The 21973-nt window shown below is 40.4% G+C and overlaps 1 protein-coding gene across 1 annotated transcript in view; it reads left to right on the plus strand.

Annotated features, from left to right (window-relative positions):
- The first annotated feature begins 536 nt into the window (after positions 1-536).
- The window catches only part of CCDC122 (coiled-coil domain containing 122), a 49017-nt gene continuing 27580 nt past the window's right edge, over positions 537-21973 (plus strand). The window contains exon 1 of the mRNA XM_075263134.1: positions 537-706. Within this exon, the coding sequence (XP_075119235.1) occupies positions 537-706 (170 nt within the window). The remainder of the gene's footprint in view (positions 707-21973) is intronic.

Genomic DNA, 21973 nt, shown 5'->3' on the forward strand with positions numbered 1-21973 from the left:
TTATCCTACAATACTTTTTGTTTATACAAATATGGCTTTGTGATATTTGAAACAATGTTCTTCAATGTGAAAAAACGGAAAATAAATATTTGCACTATTTCACTCAAGAACCGAATGGTGTGTGCAGTGATTTCTAAATAATGCATTCTGTGAGGTCATGTAGGATCTATAATGCAGCAGAGATCCATACCATAAAACCCTCATGTACATGATTACCATCACGGTTACGTAACAGTGACTACAACAATATAAAACTACATGACAGCACAACATGTAACGGCTGTGATATATTGTGATACTTGTCTGAGTCATGACACACATTTAAAGGCCAGATTGGAGGACAGATTTTACCTGAATAGTTGCTAGGTACCATTTCTCCAAGTTTCTCATTTGCAAAGACCATTAAGTACCAGAACAATTAAAACCCAAAAAAGTGACCCCATTTTGAAAACTACACACTTCATGGAATTTAGCAAAGGGTATAGTGAGCATTTGGTCAGGGGACTAGAAATGTTGCGCCTACATCTCACGGCCACATGAGCCCTATGGGGCCTGAACTGGAGGAGGAGGACATTGGAGCAGAAGCAATGTGTAGCAAAATGTGTGGTTTTTCTACACAGGTGACAGGAGAGGGGGAGAAGGAGCATCCGGAAGAGCAAGAGGGAGATGAGGAGAATGAGACAGATGACCCGTGGCAGTACGCAGGGTAGATGGATGCAGGGAGTCCCTCTGAGTCACTTGTACAAATGGCCCGATACATGCTCACTTGCTTGCGTAGTGACAACTGAATTGCCACCATTCAGCAGAGGGATGACTACTGGCTCTTCACCATGTTAGACACTCATTACCAGTTAAAAGTGGGGGCCTTTTTTACACCCGTTGAGAGGGAAGACAAACTGAACTACTGTAGAGACATCCTATTTAGTCAGTTGGCTGCTGCCTATATGTGCCATACTCTTGCAGGTCTGACCATAGGCCATGGGTGCTCACCTTGCACTGCCAAGACTGCTGTGGGGGCCAGGTGCAGTATATAGCTCCATCAGCATAAGCCTCAGCCTAGAGTCGCCTAGAGTTAGCATAGTGAAGAAACTACTCACCAACAGCTAGACGTAGAGCAGAACCTGAACCAGCAGGTGGTGGCATACTTGGAGTGCACCCTGTCACCTGTCATCGAAGATCCGCTGGACTACTGGGCAGACTAACTGGATTTGTGGCCGCTACTCGCCGAGTGTGCCCTGGAAAAGCTGTCCTGCCTGGGCAGTAGTGTGGCATCAGAGTGGGTGTTTAGTGCGGCAGTAACCCCAAGGACAACTTGCTTGTCCACCCAAAATGTGGAGAGATTGACATTTGTCAAGATGAATCAGGCGTGGATCAGCCAGAATTTCCACCCACTATCGCCTGATGCATCAGATTAAATCATCTATGCTGCCTCACCCATATTTTGACAAAAGAGACTGGTTTCTTTTGGCTACCTGCCTTAGCTACTATTCTGATGATGTCACTTGCCTGATGCCACAAATCTGATGCCAAGTGCTCCTTCTTACAGCCACCACCATCAGAGGGTACTGTTTATGCCACCCACCTCCCTATTTTGTCACCAGGTTTCTCTACGGCCTCCTCATGCTGCTGCCACCTCCACATTATGTCACCTTGCCACTCTGTGACCTCCTCAGCTGCTGCTACGTTCATGTTATGTCACCTTGCCATCTTCCACCTGCCACCTTGCCTCCTCCTGCTGCTTCTACCTCAACAAAGAAGGAAAACTGAAACGCACAATGAATCCTGTCTGTGTAGCAGTTGTAAGGCCTGTATGGTCCCATCAGAATTGGCTTATGAATTGGTAGCAAATATTCCATTCACGTGTCATCTCTGCTTTGGATCCACTCCTGTTTATTTTTGGCATCAGCAATACTGATGGATCACTGACTGGGTGAAGGTGGATGCTCAACAGACAAGATCTGTTTTTTGGGGGATTTATTGTTCTGACGGATCAGAGGAAGTGCGAAATAATCAGTAACATCAACACAAACTTACTTCTGACACTCTCTCCACTCTGTTATATATATATATATACAGTCCTATGAAAAAGTTTGGGCCCCCCTATTAATCTTAATAATTTTTAGTTCTAAATATTTTGGTGTTTGCAACAGCCATTTCAATTTGATAGATCTAATAACTGATGGACACAGTAATATTTCAGGATTGAAATGAGGTTTATTGTACTAACAGAAAATGTGCAATATGCATTAAACCAAAATTTGACCGGTGCAAAAGTATGGGCACCTCAACAGAAAAGTGACATTACTATTTAGCAGATCCTCCTTTTGCAAAGATAACAGCCTCTAGTCGCTTCCTGTAGCTTTTAATCAGTTCCTGGATCCTGGATGAAGGTAATTTGGACCATTCCTCTTTACAAAACAATTCAAGTTCAGTTAAGTTTGATGGTCGCCGAGCATGGACAGCCCGCTTCATATCATCCCACAGATGTTCAATGATATTCAGGTCTGGGGACTGGGATGGCCATTCCAGAACATTGTCATTGTTCCTCTGCATGAATGCCTGAGTTGATTTGGAGCAGTGTTTTGGATCATTGTCTTGCTGAAATATCCATCCCCGGCGTAACTTCAACTTCGTCACTGATTCTTGAACATTATTCTCAAGAATCTGCTGATACTGAGTGGAATCCATGTGACCCTCAACTTTAACAAGATTCCCGGTGTCGGCATTGGCCACACAGCCCCAAAGCATGATGGAACCTCCACCAAATTTTACAGTGGGTAGCAAGTGTTTTTCTTGGAATGCTGTTTTTTTTGGACGCCATGCATAACGCCTTTTTGTATGACCAAACAACTCAATCTTTGTTTCATCAGTCCACAGGACCTTCTTCCAAAATTAAGCTGGCTTGTCCAAATGTGCTTTTGCATACCTCAGGCAACTCTGTTTGTGGCGTGCTTGCAGAAACGGCTTCTTTCTCATCACTCTCCCATACAGCTTCTCCTTGTGCAAAGTGCGCTGTATTGTTGACCGATGCACAGTGACACCATCTGCAGCAAGATGATGCTGCAGCTCTTTGGAGGTGGTCTGTGGATTGTCCTTGACTGTTCTCACCATTCTTCTTTGCCTTTCTGGTATTTTTCTTGGCCTGCCACTTCTGGGCTTAACAAGAACTGTCCCTGTGGTCTTCCATTTCCTTACTATGTTCCTCACAGTGGAAACTGACAGGTTAAATCTCTGAGACAACTTTTTGTATCCTTCCCCTGAACAACTATGTTGAACAATCTTTGTTTTCAGATCATTTGAGAGCGAGCTGTCCATGCTCGGTGACCATAAAAGACTTAACTAAACTTGAATTGTTTTGTAAAGAGGAATGGTCCAAATACCTTCATCCAGGATCCAGGAACTGATTAAAAGCTACAGGAAGCGACTAGAGGCTGTTATCTTTGCAAAAGGAGGATCTACTAAATATTAATGTCACTTTTCTGTTGAGGTGCCCATACTTTTGCACCGGTCAAATTTTGGTTTAATGCATATTGCACATTTTCTGTTAGTACAATAAACCTCATTTCAATCCTGAAATATTACTGTGTCCATCAGTTATTAGATATATCAAACTGAAATGGCTGCTGCAAACACCAAAATATTTAGAACTAAAAATGATTAAGATTAATAGGGGTGCCCAAACTTTTTCATAGGACTGTATATATACACAGAGCAGTGGCCGTGACAGCTGGTCACATCCACGTCACGTCTTTCTAACAGTTCTGATTGAAAAATTGTTTTTATGTTTCCAGAATGAGTCAAATAGAAGTTCATTTTTTCTGTAAATCCTGAAGACTTTGAAACCAAAGTACATACTGATCAGTTTACCTAAATATAGCTAATAGCTGCCAGGTTTCGTCTAGCTACAGTGCATGGTTTACAAATGATATCTCCTAAAATGCAAATCAATAGAGCAAGCTCTGTGCAGACACAGTTTTTAATATATTTATTAATGACCTTGTAGAGGAAATATAATTTTTACAGGTGAAGCTTAACTGTGTAAACTAAGCAGCACATCAGTTGACAGTATACACTGATCAGCAATGACATTACAACAACCTGATTAATATTATATAGGACCTCCTTGTGACGCCAATACAAGGAGGGTCTTTTCAGAATGGGCTCAGAGACACCATTGTAATCCTGCAGTATTTAGAAGACATTAGTGACAGATCTTATAAGAACCTCCCATATGTGCACTTTTTGTCATGTTCACCAAACCATTGCTGAAAACATTGCAATAAAGAATAGCATCACCATGAATGGGTATACTTGGTCTTTAATAAGGTAATTTTAGCACATCTCAGGCAGTCTGTGCACCACAAATTGAAATCTGTGCCAGTTAGGGGCGATCTTAGGTTTCAGCCATTATTTGGACCAGTAAATGTGTCTCTCTAAGACTGAACTACTACTGTTTCCACCATCTAACAGATCTGTCCCTGATATATCCATTGCAGTCTCAGGCCTTACTATAACTCCTAGGCAGCATGCCCGCTGCCTTGGGGTCATATTTGACGCAGACCTTTCCTTCACCCCTCATATTGAATCACTCGCACGTTCATGTCACCTCCACCTCAAAAACATCTCCAGAATACGCCCTTTCCTTACCAGAGATACACTAAAGACACTTATTGTCTCTCTGATTCATTCTCGCCTTGACTACTGTAACTCCTTACTAATTGGTCTTCCCCTCACTAAACTCTCCCCTCTACAATCTATTCTGAATGCAGCGGCCAGGCTCATCTATCAGACTAGACGCTACAGCGATGCCTCTGGTCTGTGCCAGTCACTGCATTGGCTGCCTATTCATTATAGAATAAAATATAAAGTTATTACTCTCATCCACAAGGCTCTCCATAAAGCCGCACCTCCCTACATTTCTTCCCTCATCTCTGTCTACCGCCCAACCCGTGCTCTCCGCTCACTCAATGACCTAACACTTACATCCTCTATTATCAGAACCTCCCACGCTCGTATACAAGACTTCTCCCGAGCTGCACCACTTCTCTGGAATGCTCTACCCCGGACAATAAGATTAACTCCCAACTTCTACAGTTTCAAACGCAAACTAAAGACGCATCTTTTCAGACAAGCCTATCACAATTCCTAATGCACAAAATTGTCTGAACACTGTATAAGCAATGCCGCCCCTGCTACCTCTTGTGTCACCCCCTCTACCTCATAGATTGTAAGCTCTTTTGAGAAGGGCCCTCAGTCCCATTGTGTGAAATGACGTTCTTTGTTATGTATGTCTGTATCTGAACCCTATAAATTGTACAGTGCTGCGGAATATGTTGGCGCTATATAAATAAAATGTATTATTATTATATTATTCGGGTAAAAACAGCCCCCTTTCTGCCTACTTTTAAGATATGCATCAAACATGGAAGATGGAGGAAAAGTTGCAATTGTATAGTCACCAGACAACTGGTATAAATACATTGCTAAATTATCTCTATACAGTTCTGATAAAATATGCTGCTCACAGCCACCACTAGGAAGATCTCAGTGCAGAGGAATTAATATAGCTACCATGGAACCTAATAGAAACTGTAAACTCTTGTGTCAGTGAGCTTCCCTTATTGGTGGATGTATGAAAATTCACTGAATCTGTGTCGGGAAGCAGAAGGTCAGCCTCTGGTCCCCCTCCCTGCATAAGCCCCATATCAGCTGTGTAGTTGCCTACATGGTAGGCACATCACTGATAGGTAAAACCTTCCAACACCTACTGATTTGGAGATGCTCTGACCCAGTCATCCAGCCTTTACGGTTTGGCCCTTGCAGCTCAAATTCTTATGATGCTCCCAATCTTCCCACTTCTATCCTTGTTACTTGTACTATGGGGCTGGCGGACTAGATCATTATAAAAATAATATGTAAAAAAACTAACCCCAAAATAAAGGGAACATACATGTGAGCATGGGGCATCTATGAGGATGTAAAGTGTCCAGGTGCTGATTACAATCACAAAACCCATGGTTGAAATGAGCCAAGAAACCTATGATACGACACATATAGAACCAAGGGAAAGTAAGCATTGAAAACTGGTAAAGAAGAGACTAGACTATATTCGAAGACATTAAACACAGGAATAATTGAGAGTGGCGTTTATGATCAACAGCTACACATTATACATAATTAGTATGAAAATTTATTCAAGCAAAATGGGAGACAATAATACAAAGGTATATAAATAGATGAAACAAACAATACAGATAGGTGTCAGACAAAACAGCAGAGACAATATATATATATATATATATATATATATATATATATATATATATATATATATAATAAAAATAGGGTACAGTGATTAAATAACCCACTAAGAAAATGTCTGCCATGTTATACATTGCACAGCACAAGGCTTATCAATCAAACTAGACATACCAATAATAATACCCTAAAAACAAATATGCAAATTATACTTACCGTGCGCGGTGGGCGGTCGTGCACTGTCTGACGTCATCTGCTGTCACGCCTTCCTCTTCTTTTCTTCTTCCAGCGACGCCCTCTTGTCTTGGCTCTTCCCCGCCTTGAACTTCTGTTCTTCGGGCGGGTTGTGTTCAAATCCCGTGCGTGCGCAGTATTGCTCCCTCCGGAGCGCAACTGCGCACGCGCCGGTGCCATTTTTGTTGTAGTTCTAAGTACCCCTTAGAACTACGCAAGTGTATTGCGCATGGGCAGTACACTCGCAAACTTCTTCATTTCGGAAGAAAATAAGATCAATGCATGGAAGAGCGAGGACAGGAGGACGTCGCTGGAAAAAAAAGAAGAGGAAGGCGTGACAGCGCAGACAGACAGTGCAGGACCGCCTACCGTGCATGGTAAGTATCATTTGAATAATCGTTTTTAGAGTATTATTTTAAAACGAGGGGGGGTAAAATAAGATTAGCGGTGCCTGAATAGCCTTTTTAAAAGCTATTCAAGCATATGTGGGGCTCATACAGCATAGTTTTGCTGATAGAGCCCCTTGAAAGCTCTTTGAAAGCACATTATATAATGAATGTGCTTTGGTAAAACTGGAGTGAGCATGGTCATATAACTATATATCACATTAGTATTTTCCCGCAACTTTGTCCACGTGTTGTTGTTGGGGACGACCTGCGTATACACCTGTAATTGCTGTTGGTGCTGATCCAGCCCCCTCCCCTGCAACCCCCGTGTACAGGTTCCACCCTCCTGCGCCTCTGGATTCCCTCCACTTTCCCCCACGATAATGTACAATAGATAATGTATATTCATGGTCAGAGTACTAGTAAAATGCTAAAAATACGACAAATAACGAAATAATACAACAATATATTGTTTTTTTGCTCATTGAGTGCGTGTATTTAATGTTATACTTGCTCATAACATTTCTTTCCAGGCCAGTGTTATCAAGTCTTTACACCACGTGGTTACCACTTCCCTTCAATAGCTCACTTTTGGTTTTCATTGGGTTCCAGCCGTGAAGAGTTTTCCTGGTTTTCTAAACATTCTTAAGCACCGAGTTTTTGTGCTTAATGTTAAGAAGCAAAGGATAATTATGTTCTTCTGAAAGCTGCTGTTATGTTCTGATGAGTGGTCGCCCTTTAGTAAGGTAGTAATTTATTATGTTGTTTACACAATATTTTGGCTGGTGTACTGAAAAAGCTGTCAGTGGATGGTGAAAGAGATAAAAAGGTATAACTCTCTAACAATAACTCGTGTTCTTTCCAAATGATTCTAGCTATAAAGTATGCCAATCATTTTTGGATAAAAATGCCTGCCTGGTGGCAATTCTAGGGAATACATCACCTATTTTGTACTTATTAAAATAAGATACTGAAACATCTTCAGTTTTTAGATCTATTTCTTGTTTTTGTACGTAATTATGGGGTAGCCATTGTGTCTGAGCTGCTAACAATGTTAGAGATATGCTTTGCAGCAGCCACACGAACCACAGGAATTGTAGTCTGGGGTTGATACATTAGCATATTATGGGAATGCTCTGTGACCTAGTCAGAGGTCATTGTACAGTGAGGGGATGTAATTAAGCTCTGACCATCACTAATTGTGAATGGTGTCATTCTATGTATTGTGGGGAAGGTAGCTCGGTAGAAGCAGTGGTGCGGACCCAACCAGTCAGAGACGGACACAATTCTTCTAGAAATAAGGGTTTTTTTTGTTTTTTTTTAAACAGCAAAATAAATAAACTTTACGTCAGGGACAAAACATGAGCAAAATAAAATACAGCCTTAGCTTCGGCAAATAGTAAGAAACAAAATCCTGCTCGTCTGAGCTACTAACTAAACAGTAATACTGAACAAACAAATAAGCACAGTCTCACCGGACTCAGAGTATCAGGACAGGCTCAGACGCGTCTTCTCACTCCCTGGATCTGCCCTGAAGTGCAGGCTCTTCAGCCTTTTATGGGCCACTAATAAGCCTATGACCCACACCTGGGCTGAAGCCTACCCTAGATCCGCCCTGGACCACACATAGGTCAGAAACCTGGTGGCTGATATAGCAGGACTCCAACACTCTGACTGTCACCTTCTCACAGTATATATAGTGTATTATCAGTTATTGTCTCCACTTCAGGTGTCAGCTTATTATTAGGCTCAATGGTTAGTGTAAAAATTGCTAAACTTTAGAATATTTTTTTAATACAGTGACATGGAAAATAACAAAATGACTCCAAAAATTCTCAAAAATATGTAATTTTATTGAAAATTCCCTATTTTATAGGACATACTCTCTAAAGCTGGTGCATTTTTATGAAACCAGATGATTTAGTTATCAGATTTCACCTGCATTATATGACTCATGAGCACTTTCTTTAACAAGGGCTATCTGTTATTTTTCTTTTGAATGACTGTTTTGATAGAGAGCTCTGTCATCACATCTTGGACTCAGGCCAGCCGAGCATGCAAGTTTAAGGTTTAAATGGGAGAAACAGCAGACATAAGGTCATTGTCGCATTCAATGTTGGATGACAAACGACACCATCAATATAAACCCAGACCAGATCACAGATCGAGACAGAGATCAATTGGTAGTTCAGAGTGACAACTTTCACAGAACAATGGCTATGGGGTTATGGAAGAAGGTGATTATAGTACATGCACAATGAAGCTAATGAAGCAAGTTACATAGAACATAGGACAATACAAATACCTAACATAATCATATAGAATAACAATATAATAATGAAGAAGAAGAATAATAGATCGCAACCTCTTCGGATGACCCCAAACTATTTATAGAATTGTTAAAGAGCGAGATTGCGAGGGAATGAATGACCTTCTGAACCTTTTCCTTACACCGCATAACTATGTGAACCTTTCTTTGAGGGAACTCTGCTACAGGTACTGCTATGTGCATCACATCTACATATCATATATCTACAACTTCAACCATGGCACAACCCAATGTTTCATTATTGTAAATACAGTATTTAGGGTCAAGCTTATTTGACACCTGAAAATTATTCAATGGCCTGTGGTATAGTTTCAAAACCACGTTGTTAAATATCCTTTGCGACAGAAATATCAGATATAGATTTGTTATTAACATGAACAGTAGCTGCTGACCTGAAAATTTACAACATAATTGGGTCTTATACCTGACACCATATATCAGGCCCATACAGCACATCCTATTATTAGTAACTCATTATGTACATTTTGTTGCCAAATGATAGAGGATATTTGCAGAGGGGGATCACTGATCATTAGTGTTGAAATCATGTTATTCCCTTCGGATGCACAGTAGCAAAATCAGTAAACCACTGTGAGAAGATATGAAGGATTATTACAATCCTGAAACTCCAACACCTTAGATTTAATATATGGCCTCCAATTAGTATAGTTGTAGTGAGTAGAGGACCATTGACAATTGAGCATGTTTGTTTTTAACTATAAGGAAAATGTTTGTTTTAGTACCGTGTTAGCCAGTGGTTATGAAATATAAAAAACAAAAAACTTGCAAGTCTTTAGTAGATGATACCTTTTTTAATGGCTAACTCATAATGATGACAGAATATGACGTTTCGAAGCTTCCTCTGGCTTCTTCTTCAGATATATCTAAAAACACTTTCTAGAGGCTGCATATTTATAACTGGACACAGGGGTAGGATTACAGGAGGGAGGGGGGAAGAGGCTTATTACTATATACTTATAAAAACAAATAATCAATTCCCAGTTCCCAGATTCTTTATCTTTATGGCTGTCTTAGTTCAGTGATTTGTATAGAAAGACATGAACCCAAGTGATGTGTTCTTTCCAATGTCCAGAGTCTTAAATAGGGTCATGCACTTGTACTCATAAATCAGTCGCTGTTTTCTTGATTTAAAATTCCCTCTTAAAATCAAAATTTTCATGTCCTTGGTGATATTATGATCTTCCTGGTAGAAATGTTTTGGCACGGGAAGATCCATTCTCTGTTGTTTAATTGTATGGCGATTGTGAATTGATTCTCATTCTGAGTTTCTGGCCGGTCTCTCCAACATATAGATTTTCAGTGGAACATTTGGTGCACATGATCAAATAATATCACCAAGGACATGAAAATTTTGATTGCCAAGAGGAAGGGACAGGTTGTTAGTCCCGAAACGCGTAGCTGTTTCTATGCTATATATCTGCAATAAGTCTTGGACATCCTATGATGGTTTTTAACATGGATCAATAAAAGTTAATTTTTATTCTTCGCCTGGTGGATGCTGGATTCTTCTTGCTTTTCTGTTCTGTGATCATTGGGGATTCAAGTCCGTCTTCAATCCGTGCAGCCCAGGACGAAACCTTATGAATGGCAGGGTGAGCTGGAATTTTATATTTAGGGAACATAAATAGTCATTCCCTTAAAATAACCTCAGGTCCACTCAAAAATTTGGCCTGAAGAAGTAGAGATGCTAAAAGCACAAATCTTCTGGTATCAGGAAGTGAAATGATTTACATTGTAAATTTTATGAATCAGTTCGAGAGGCAGAATGCAGGGAAAGCTGTAGATATGCTACTACTACAGTGGTATAACAGGCTAAGTTACCTGAGCTTGCAATATGGCAAGGTCGTGCAGGGAAAGATATTTGCTGATACCACTGACATCTTTAGATATCTGACAAATTATTCATTTCCTTTGCCTGTTCCCCAACTCAGCACTTTGCTTTCATTGCTCTTTAGAATGGCAATAAAACATGGCTTGTGAACATCTGCACTGGTGCATTTTGTCATTAAAGTGGAAGTAATTAAGTATTATTAGCATGAATAAAAATAAGTTGCAGAAACCGGGAACAATCTGTACTGGCTGGTTACAATGACGAGTCATGTAATGCACAACTGTATGGAGAATAAACATATACTTTATGCATGGGTTCAGGTTTAAAGGGGTTATCCTGTTTCTACTATTGATAGCCCTATGGGGAAGTGCTACAAATCATAAAGCTAGTGAGTGGTGCGGTTCCCAGCATGTAAGCAATACTGGATGCCATGCTGTCCTGGGGCAGTATGTCTGTTGGACTCTTGCATATCTAATATTAAGGATAGGCCATCAATTTTCGTAACTGGATAACCCCTTTAGTATCTTCAGTGGCATCTTGAAAAATGTTGACAGGACACGTAAAGTTCAACCATTTGTACAACAAACTATTTCTGATATGGATAAATAAGATTGACCTAATTCTTCTCAGGTGAAAAATGAATCCAACATTTTCTGAGATAATATGCAATATTTTTTAGCCTCAAGATATTCATGTAGTAATATAAATACTATGGTACCATATTTATACTCCGGATCATAATTTTAAAAAACTGGGCCTCATAGCAAACTTTTGATTTGGACCCCTTCATCGCATAGCTCCCCCTTTCTTGGCCCACATACAGTATAAAGCCCCATTTACGCACACTATAATGTCTGAAAGTGGCCTTCCAACAGCATAACATCACATAGCAGCCTTGCCTCACGGTATAATATCCCATAGTGGTCCCTCCACACAGTATAATGTCCCATAGCGGCCCCTTCACATAGTATAATGTTAGGCTTGGTTCACATCTGCATTCAGTATTCCATTTGGGGAATCTGCATGGGGACCCCTGAATGGAATACCAAGCGCATTAAAAAGTGGTTATCTAAGAATCCACGCGTACCCCATAGACTATATGCAGCACTTTTCTCTCCACATGATTGGTGCAGACACTGCGTGGAAAACGCATGGACCCAAATATAGTCTATTGGGTCCGTGTGGTTTCTTAACTGCTTTTTAATGTGTTCAATATTCCGTTCGGGGCGGTCCCCAAGCGGACTCCTCGAATGGAAAACTGAATGCAAATGAGTACCAGGACTTTCATAGTGTCCCCTCCACACTGTATAATGTCCCATAGTGGCCCCTCCACACAGTATAATGTCTCATCAAGGCTTCTCCACACAGTATTATGTCCCATCAAGGCTTCTTCACACAGTATTATGTCCCATCGTGGCCCCTTTGGTGCTTGTTGCAAATATTGCAAAAATTTCAGGTTTGGCAAAAAACAACATTTTTGAGGTACAGTACCCATGACCCCAGATCCCATAGTATAATGATCAGATGTCTAGGGGAATTAATGACATAAAAAACAGTGGTACTTACCACTCTGGCATGACTCCCTGCTATTTTTGGCCCAAGAGTATGATAACAACAATGTGCATTTTTTGTTGACACTTTTTTATACAGTTGATAGGACAGATCTGGAATTTAGGTAGATTGGGGACGCCCTGGTTTGCCTAATTTACTATAACTTATCCCAGTTTATGTGATAAACCTATATCAGTTCCTGACTGATGTACATTTGATATCAGGTGCATGTACATACAGTGTTGGCCAAAAGTATTGGCACCCCTGCAGTTCTGTCAGATAATACTCATTTTCTTCCAGAAAATGTTTGCAATCACAAATTCTTTGGTATTATTATCTTCATTTAATTTGTCTTCAATGGGAAACCACAAAAATAGTTGTCAAAAAGCCAAATTGGATATAATTCCACACCAAACATAAAAAAGGGGTGGAAAAAAGTATTGGCACTGTTTGAAAAATCATGTGATGCTTCTCTAATTTGTGTAATTAACAGCACCTGTTACTTACCTGAGGCACCTAACAGGCGGTGGCAATAACTAAATCACACTTGCAGCCAGTTGAAATGGATTAAAGTTGACTCAACCTCTGTCCTGTGCCCTTGTGTGTACCACATTGAACATGGAGAAAAGAAAGAAGACCAAAGAACTGTCTGAGGACTTGAGAAGCAAAATTGTGAGGAAGCATGAGCAATCTCAAGGCTACAAGTCCATCTCCAAAGACCTGAATGTTCCTGTGTCTACCGTGCGCAGTGTCATCAAGAAGTTTAAAGCCCATGACACTGTGACTAACCTCCTTAGATGTGGACGGAAAAGAAAAATTGACGAGAGATTTCAACGCAAGATTGTGCGGATGATTGATAAAGAATCTCGACTAACATCCAAACAAGTTCAAGCTGCCCTGCAGTCCGAGGGTACCTCAGTGTCAACCCGTACTATCCGTCGGCGTCTGAATGAAAAGGGACTGTATGGTAGGATATCCAGGAAGACCCCACTTCTTACCTAGAGACATAAAAAAGCCAGGCTGGAGTTTTCTAAAACTTACCTGAGAAAGCCGAAAACGTTTTGGAAGAATATTCTCTGGTCAGATGAGACAAAAGTAGAGCTTTTTGGGAAAAGGCATCAACATAGAGTTTACAGGAAAAAAAGAGGCCTTCAAAGAAAAGAACACGGTCCCTACAGTCAAACATGGCAGAGGTTCCCTGATGTTTTGGGGTTGCTTTGCTGCCTCTGGCACTGGACTGCTTGACCTTGTGCATGGCATTATGAAGTCTGAAGACTACCAACAAATTTTGCAGCATAATGTAGGGCCCAGTGTGAGAAAGCTGGGTCTCCCTCAGAGGTCATGGGTCTTCCAGCAGGACATTGACCAAAAACACACTTCAAAAAGCACTAGAAAATGGTTTGAGAGAAAGCACTGGAGATTTCTAAAGTGGCCAGCAATGAGTCCAGACCTGAATCCCATAGAACACCTGTGGAGAGATCTCAAAATGGCAGTTTGGAGAAGGCCCCCTTCACATCTCTGGGACCTGGAGCAGTTTGCCAAAGAAGAATGGTCTAAAATTCCAGCAGAGCATTGTAAGAAACTCATTGATGGTTACCGGAAGCGGTTGTTCACAGTTATTTTGTCTAAAGGTTGTGCTACCAAATATTAGGCTGAGGCCAATACTTCTGTCCTTCCCATTTTTGGAATTTTGTGAAAAATGATCAATGATTTGACTTTTTTTCATTCTCTTTTGTGTTTTTTCATTGCAAGCAAAATAAATGAAGATATTAATACCAAAGAGTTTGTGCTTGCAATCATTTTCTGGAAGAAACTGAGTATTATCTGACAGAACTGCAGGGAGGCCAATACTTTTGGCCAACACTGTAGGTATGGGACAGAGCCTTTTAGTGCACCTTGTACCTGTCAAGGAAAGAATTAAAACTGGCATAACAATTGCCAATTATAATAAATTCTCTCCACTATGTGTAGAAGACAATAATGCCACGTCTTGATCTGTCAAGATTCTGTAAAGTGTATTTTGGTTGCCTCTGCACATAAGGGGTGATGCTATGTTGGTGATTTCATTGCTAATACTCCTTATAAGAGTGGAACCTTGCTTTTTTTGTGTGCTGTACCAAGCTTGTCAAAATAAAATACAATACCACATATATTTGATCATCATAAATTTCCCGTGTATCTCTTCTTGTGTGCAGTTCTCAGTAAGGTTTATTTGTCTTCCACTGCTCCATATAATATTCTGGATGCAGCCCCACTGGTGGCTACCTCCCCAAACTGAAAGTGTTTGTGCCATGGAATACAGCAAGTGCTGTCACTGGAGGACTAGGGGCTCAGATGTACATTAAAACAGGAATCATTAAGGACAGTATTATCTAACTTCAGAGAATGCAAGGAGTATATGGTTATTATGCTAGACACAGAGATCCTAGGCATCTTGGTAAGCGTTAACTTTCCCCCTGCTCTAGCGACACCTCTGCATATTGGTCAAATGAAAACTATGGAGATAGTGCCACTGTATTAGTATTCTGGTTTGTAGACCATCCATGGTTGTTAAGCACAGGATTTGGATCATTGGTAGGGCCATTGGTACTCTTGAAGTCAACTGGATTTGATATAGCGTGCCGCCCCTTGATTGCTATAGGCAGCTGCAGGATCTCACGGTATCTGTGAATTCCATTAGATACTTGATTGACATCTCACCTTACTCCTGCTGTGATTGGTAGTCATGTGGATTTAAATAAAGCTGTTGGTATTTAAAACCAACAACAAAGTCTTGTGTATTTATATGTATCATTTATTTACTGTACTATTATTGGGGCTGCTTTGCTAGTTTGTGAGGGACCATCGTCTATCCAAAAATCCTGACAGCAATCTATACAAGTCTCCTTTTGCAACTAGTTGTAATCTCCATAAAATAACAGTTCTGGACAGTGAAATAACTCAGGTCTTGTGGGCACTAGTGCAAACTTTTGTCCGGGGCCCCCTATCCCCTCCCTAGAGTAAATTCTTGATAGTGACGGTTACAGGTCACAATGGCCCCCACACGGTATTATATGACACAATGGTCCCCACTTAGTATTATAGGCAAACAGTGGCCTCCACACGGTATTATATACTCACAGTGGCTCCACACAGTATTATATACCCACAGTGGCCCTACACAGTATTATATGCTCCCAATAGCCCTACCCCAAAGCTGGTGCTATAATTATACTCAGAGTATAATAATCAGAGGCCCAGGAGAAGTGATAAAAAATTACAAACTTATACTTACCTTACCACCCCTCTCCTGGGCATCCTCGGTCTGTCCGTGTGTCTTTCCCATCTTCCTCATCTTCCATCGGTCTTTGGTGACTGAGGTTACGTGCCCCAGCAGTCCCTACCGGGTCCTGTGACTGGACCTCAAAGGTCACATAGGGCACGACCACATCATTACGCTTGTGCGTCCCAATCAGTGAGGTCTGACCTAAATCACAGGTCAGAAGAGCGTTGGAGAGGACTCTGAGCCCAGGACAAGTGAGTATAAGTATTTTTTTTTTTGTCACTTCCCCAGGACTGGCATGTAATTGGAAAGGGCCCAGCCTGGACCTCTTTCTGTTAACAATAGGTATAGCAGTTGAGGAACCAGGCTTTCCTAGACCACTAACAAGGTGGTCCAGGGCCCCGGCCATTTCCAGCTGGCCGCGGGCTCCGTATCCCTTCGGGTCCTGTTGCACCCCGATTGTTGTGCCACTAGTTCTGGATCAAATTTTCTTAGAACTAAGGCCCAGATTTACTAATAGCTAGACTAGAAAATTTAGACCAGCAGTCTGAAAATACACCAGATTTATTTCAGTGACTTATACTGGATGATAAATCTAGTATATCGTCAGACTCCCTAGTCTAAATTTATACCACCTTTTAGCTGGCCTACTTTGTGCTGTTAGGGACATCAAGGGGTCCTCATAATAGAGTATGTTGCAGAGCTCCAAATTAAATAACAGGCCTGGATGGACTACACCCATCCTTTGGGGCCTGGAGAAGCCACACACACACACACACACACACACACACACAGCTGATAGTGTATCAAGTGAGTTCTGATTTTAATGGTGCAAAAAGGTAGTTTAAATACAATACAGACAAAAGCAGGTTGGACTATTCTAATGACATGATTGGTTGAAGAGTTATAACATAAGGTGTGGCACATGACTATTGGATATGGCATAATGTAGTCTGCATCTCATTATTACTTTCCAAACTGGGATGACCCTTCTCATGAAATAAAGAAGAATCTAAAATATTTATGTGTAAACCAACATCTTAAACTAATTCTAGATGTATACTGTATATCACAGCAAGAGAGATAATGATCACATGCTGGTCTGACGATCAAGAGGTTATAGAACCTGTTTCTACACACACAACTTCAAAGATAAGACCCTTACCACAAACAGATAAGGATTTATAACCCAACCATCAGCATTCCACACGCCTTATCCCCTAAAGGGGTCTCTTAGACTCTAAACAGACATTGCTTATAAAGTTTTTATGAAAGAAAATTGCAAGATGGCTGAAAAGAATACAAAGATGGAGGATGTGATCCTAACAGTGCCAAATTTCTTGACACTATTTTGGTGCATCATAGCACATTTAAGTCACGTCCCTTACCCGACAACCCACATCCACATGTTAATTTTAAGCATGTCAAAAATTTCTAGCCCAAATTAGGTGTGCCAAGATATGCCAAACTAAACAAAGATGTGCCATAACACAGAGGCCCAGGTTTACTATGGTTAAAACTAAATACTAGTGCTTAAATGCTGTAAAATTCCAGCTCAAAGTAAGCCAACTAAAAAGTGATATAAACATAGACTGGGCAGTCTAAAGATTCGCCAGATGTACCATTGCATATCAACTAAATCTGGAATATTTTCAGTCTAACTATTGCTATCTTCCGTCTTGTTTACTTTGGTAATGGAAGATAAAGTTGTGCATGCAGGACTTTTTCTTCCATTACAAAGGAAAACAAGCAATGCAGAAACTAGCTTCCATCATGTTGTTTACATTAGCGTCAATGGGAACAGACTTAGAATCAGTCTGTGACCATTCCTTATAACAGTTTAATGTCCGTTGCGGTCATCCTATGACAGAAGACAGCAACGGACATTATTAACACTAGTGTGAATGCGCGCTTACTGGGCTGAGCCTAGTATTGCATATTGGCCCAATTGAATTAATTTAAAGGGGCTCTGTCATTAGAAAAACTCATTTTTAACTAAACATATACTTGCATAGCCTTTAGAAAGGCTATTCCACACAAACTTTTTGTATGTTAATCCCCTCAGTCATTTTTCAATGAGCCCGTTTTTATTCACATGCCAGTTATCCAGCAACGAGCATACAGTCCTATGAAAAAGTTTGGGCACCCCTATTAATCTTAATCATTTTTTGTTCTAAATATTTTGGTGTTTGCAACAGCCATTTCAGTTTGATATATCTAATAACTGATGGACACAGTAATATTTCAGGATTGAAATGAGGTTTATTGTACTAACAGAAAATGTGCAATATGCATTAAACCAAAATTTGACCGGTGCAAAAGTATGGGCACCCTTATCATTTTATTGATTTGAATTCCCCTAACTACTTTTTACTGACTTACTGAAGCACAAAATTGGTTTTGTAACCTCAGTGAGCTTTGAACTTCATAGCCAGATGTATCCAATCATAAGAAAAGGTATTTAAGGTGGCCAATTGCAAGTTGATCTCCTATTTGAATCTCCTCTGAAGAGTGGCATCATGGGCTACTCAAAACAACTCTCAAATGATCTGAAAACAAAGATTGTTCAACATAGTTGTTCAGGGGAAGGATACAAAAAGTTGTCTCAGAGATTTAACCTGTCAGTTTCCACTGTGAGGAACATAGTAAGGAAATGGAAGACCACAGGGACAGTACTTGTTAAGCCCAGAAGTGGCAGGCCAAGAAAAATATCAGAAAGGCAGAGAAGAAGAATGGTGAGAACAGTCAAGGACAATCCACAGACCACCTCCAAAGAGCTGCAGCATCATCTTGCTAAAGATGGTGTCACTGTGCATCGGTCAACTATACAGCGCACTTTGCACAAATAGAAGCTGTATGGGAGAGTGATGAGAAAGAAGCCGTTTCTGCACGTACGCCACAAATAGAGTTGCCTGAGGTATGAAAAAGCACATTTGGACAAGGCAGCTTCATTTTGGAAACAAAAATTGAGTTGTTTGATTATAAAAAAAGGCGTTATGCATGGCGTCCAAAAAGAAACAGCATTCCAAGAAAAACACATGCTACCCACTGTAAAATTTGGTGGAGGTTCCATCATGCTTTGGGGCTGTGTGGCCAATGCCAGCATCGGGAATCTTGTTAAAGTTGAGAGTCGCATGGATTCCACTCAGTATCAGCAGATTCTTGAGAATAATGTTCAAGAATCAGTGACGAAGTTGAAGTTACGCCGGGGATGGATATTTCAGCAAGACAATGATCCAAAACACCGCTCCAAATCCTCAGGCATTCATGCAGAGGAACAATTACAATGTTCTGGAATGGCCATCCCAGTCCCCAGACCTGAATATCATTGAACATCTGTGGGATGATTTGAAGCGGGCTGTCCATGCTCGGCGACCATCTAACTTAACTGAACTTGAATTGTTTGTCCAAAATACCTTTATCCAGGATCCAGGAACTGATTAAAATCTACAGGAAGCGACTAGAGGCTGTTATCTTTGCAAAAGGAGGATCTACTAAATATTAATGTCACTTTTCTGTTGAGGTGCCCATACTTTTGCACCAGTCAAATTTTGGTTTAATGCATATTGCACATTTTCTGTTAGTACAATAAACCTCATTTCAATCCTGAAATATTACTGTGTCCATCAGTTATTAGATATATCAAACTGAAATGGCTGTTGCAAACACCAAAATATTTAGAACTAAAAATGATTAAGATTAATAGGGGTGCCCAAACTTTTTCATAGGACTGTATGAGTCTCAGTGAGCACTGTCTGTTGTGTGTGAGAGCAGGGAGACTGCTGCTGCTGACGACTCATCTCTCTGTTCTCACACACAGCAGACAGTGCTCACTGAGACTTCCAGTGTTCGTTGCTGGCTAATTAGCATATGCATAAAAACGGGCTCATTCGAAAACCACTGAGAGGTTTAACAAACAAAAGGTATGTGTGGAATAGCCTTTCTAAAGACTATGCAAGTATATGTTTAGTTAAAAATGAGTTTTCCCAATGATAGATCCCCTTTAATAAATTGAGTTAGTATACCAAAAATAGCCACAGACAAGGGTGACAGAAGCATACTCTTTTTCTCCTATACAGTACAACTTTTGAAAGGTAACTCGACACTCAGCTCATTTCTCTGTGAAAGTTTCTGATATCTTGCTGATAAGTTATTTTTTGGCTTCTATTTTGAGGGCCATGTATCCACCTCTATAAACTTAATCTGTATTTCATTAAAGAGGACCTTTCACCATTTTGCCCATAGGCAGTTCTATATACTGCCGGAAAGCTGACAGTGCGCTGAGTTCAGCGCACTGTTGGCTTTCCCGATCTGGGCCCGGTGTGAAGAGCTTACGGTCCCGGTACTTTAGCTCTTCTATGGTCAGAAGCGCGTTTCTGACAGTTAGCCAGAGACATCCTTCTTCACAGCACAGCCAATCGCGCTGTGCTGTGAGAGCCGGGAGGAACTCCCCCCTCCATCTGCTCGCAGTACTCATCCATAGACGAGCATTATCAGGGAGGGAGGGGGGAGTTCCTCCCGGCTCTCACAGTACAGCGCGATTGGCTGTGCTGTGAAGAAGGACGTCTCTGGCTAGCTGTCAGAAACGCCCTTCTGATCATAGAAGAGCTACGGTACCGGACCGTAAGCTCTTCACACCGGGCACAGATCGGGAAAGCCGACAGTGCGCTGAACTCAGCGCACTGTCAGCTTTCCGGCAGTATATAGAACTGCCTGTGGGCAAAATGGTGAAAGGTCCTCTTTAACTATAGTGCAGTTTACTGAAGTATCTATAGTACTTTGATTGTTTTATCCAATGACATATTATAGAATCAATATTTTCATGGAGCTTTACACAGAAATTAAATCACTAACATAAATCACTTTCCCCAGTGGGGCTTACAATCTAATTTTCCTACCTGGGATACAGACAGACAGTTGCACGAGGAGTAATGGAAGTAGAGTGCATGGAGATAACAGAATTATTCATTTCAGCCACACTAACAGACTATATTTTTTTAGTGGAAATTTCCATATATATTTTAATGGGCATACATTTTGATTTGTGCATATATATATATATATATATATATATATATATATATATATATATATATATATATATATTGCACTGCTTTCCCCTTAAGGGCTGCTTTAAAGAGAAATAATTATTTAGTGAGTGTCTTTTTTAAACCAAGTTACTTTATGATCGTGTCCTTTTGAAATTTACAGTCTACCAGCTGTTGGCTGCACAGACATTTTATCACACTTTTAATGCCCACAAAACTCAAATTAAAAAAAAAACAACAAAAAAAAAAACGAATACTTTTTAGATGTACATTGATGCTGCATTATTTGATGGGACACTGCCATCTGCTGTTCATTGATTGAACTGGTTCTGCTTGCTGTCTTGCAGTACAATGTTACCTTTGCTATAAATTATGGGTTTTCTAAGTGCCTTATAAACTTCATGTACTCTGTTATATTGTGGTACAGGTTTGAATGAATCTGTAGTACAGTGTCCATATCATAGGTTTGATTTTATATGGAGGCAAACATGGATTGTTTTAAACCATGATAAAAAAAAATGTTGCATATATGAATACATGTCATATTACAGAACCATTCACAGAGCCAATACCTGATGGCATAGAATGCCTTATGAGCCTGTACTACTTCATGTGCTGCCTTACAACGAGTAATACTGAGATTATAAGCACAGTGAAAAATTGGCAGAAGAGCGTGATAACTAATATGATATTGCCACACCATTTGTTAGCAGTTTGCAGTGTACAGTAGCTCTAGTCTACAGTTAATATGTATGAGTTATACAGTCTTACGGTTTTTGTGATGGAGCTACAAGATTATGAAGCCAGATCACACACATAACCAGAAACTAATCATCAATGTACAAAATAGCATTGCTTGACTTGGGGGCATCATTTATTACAGATAGCAGTATCATATTGCCAGGTTTGAGAGAATTGTAGCATATCACAGGGATTCACATTTCAGGGAATCAACAGAGAAGAGTTTTACTTATCTATAATATATAATGAATAGAGATGAGTGAACAGTGAAATGTTTGAAGTTCGATATTCGATTCGAGTAGCCCCTCAAAA

The sequence above is a fragment of the Leptodactylus fuscus genome, chromosome 2 (genome assembly GCF_031893055.1).
Source record: "Leptodactylus fuscus isolate aLepFus1 chromosome 2, aLepFus1.hap2, whole genome shotgun sequence".
Lineage (NCBI taxonomy): Eukaryota > Metazoa > Chordata > Amphibia > Anura > Leptodactylidae > Leptodactylus > Leptodactylus fuscus.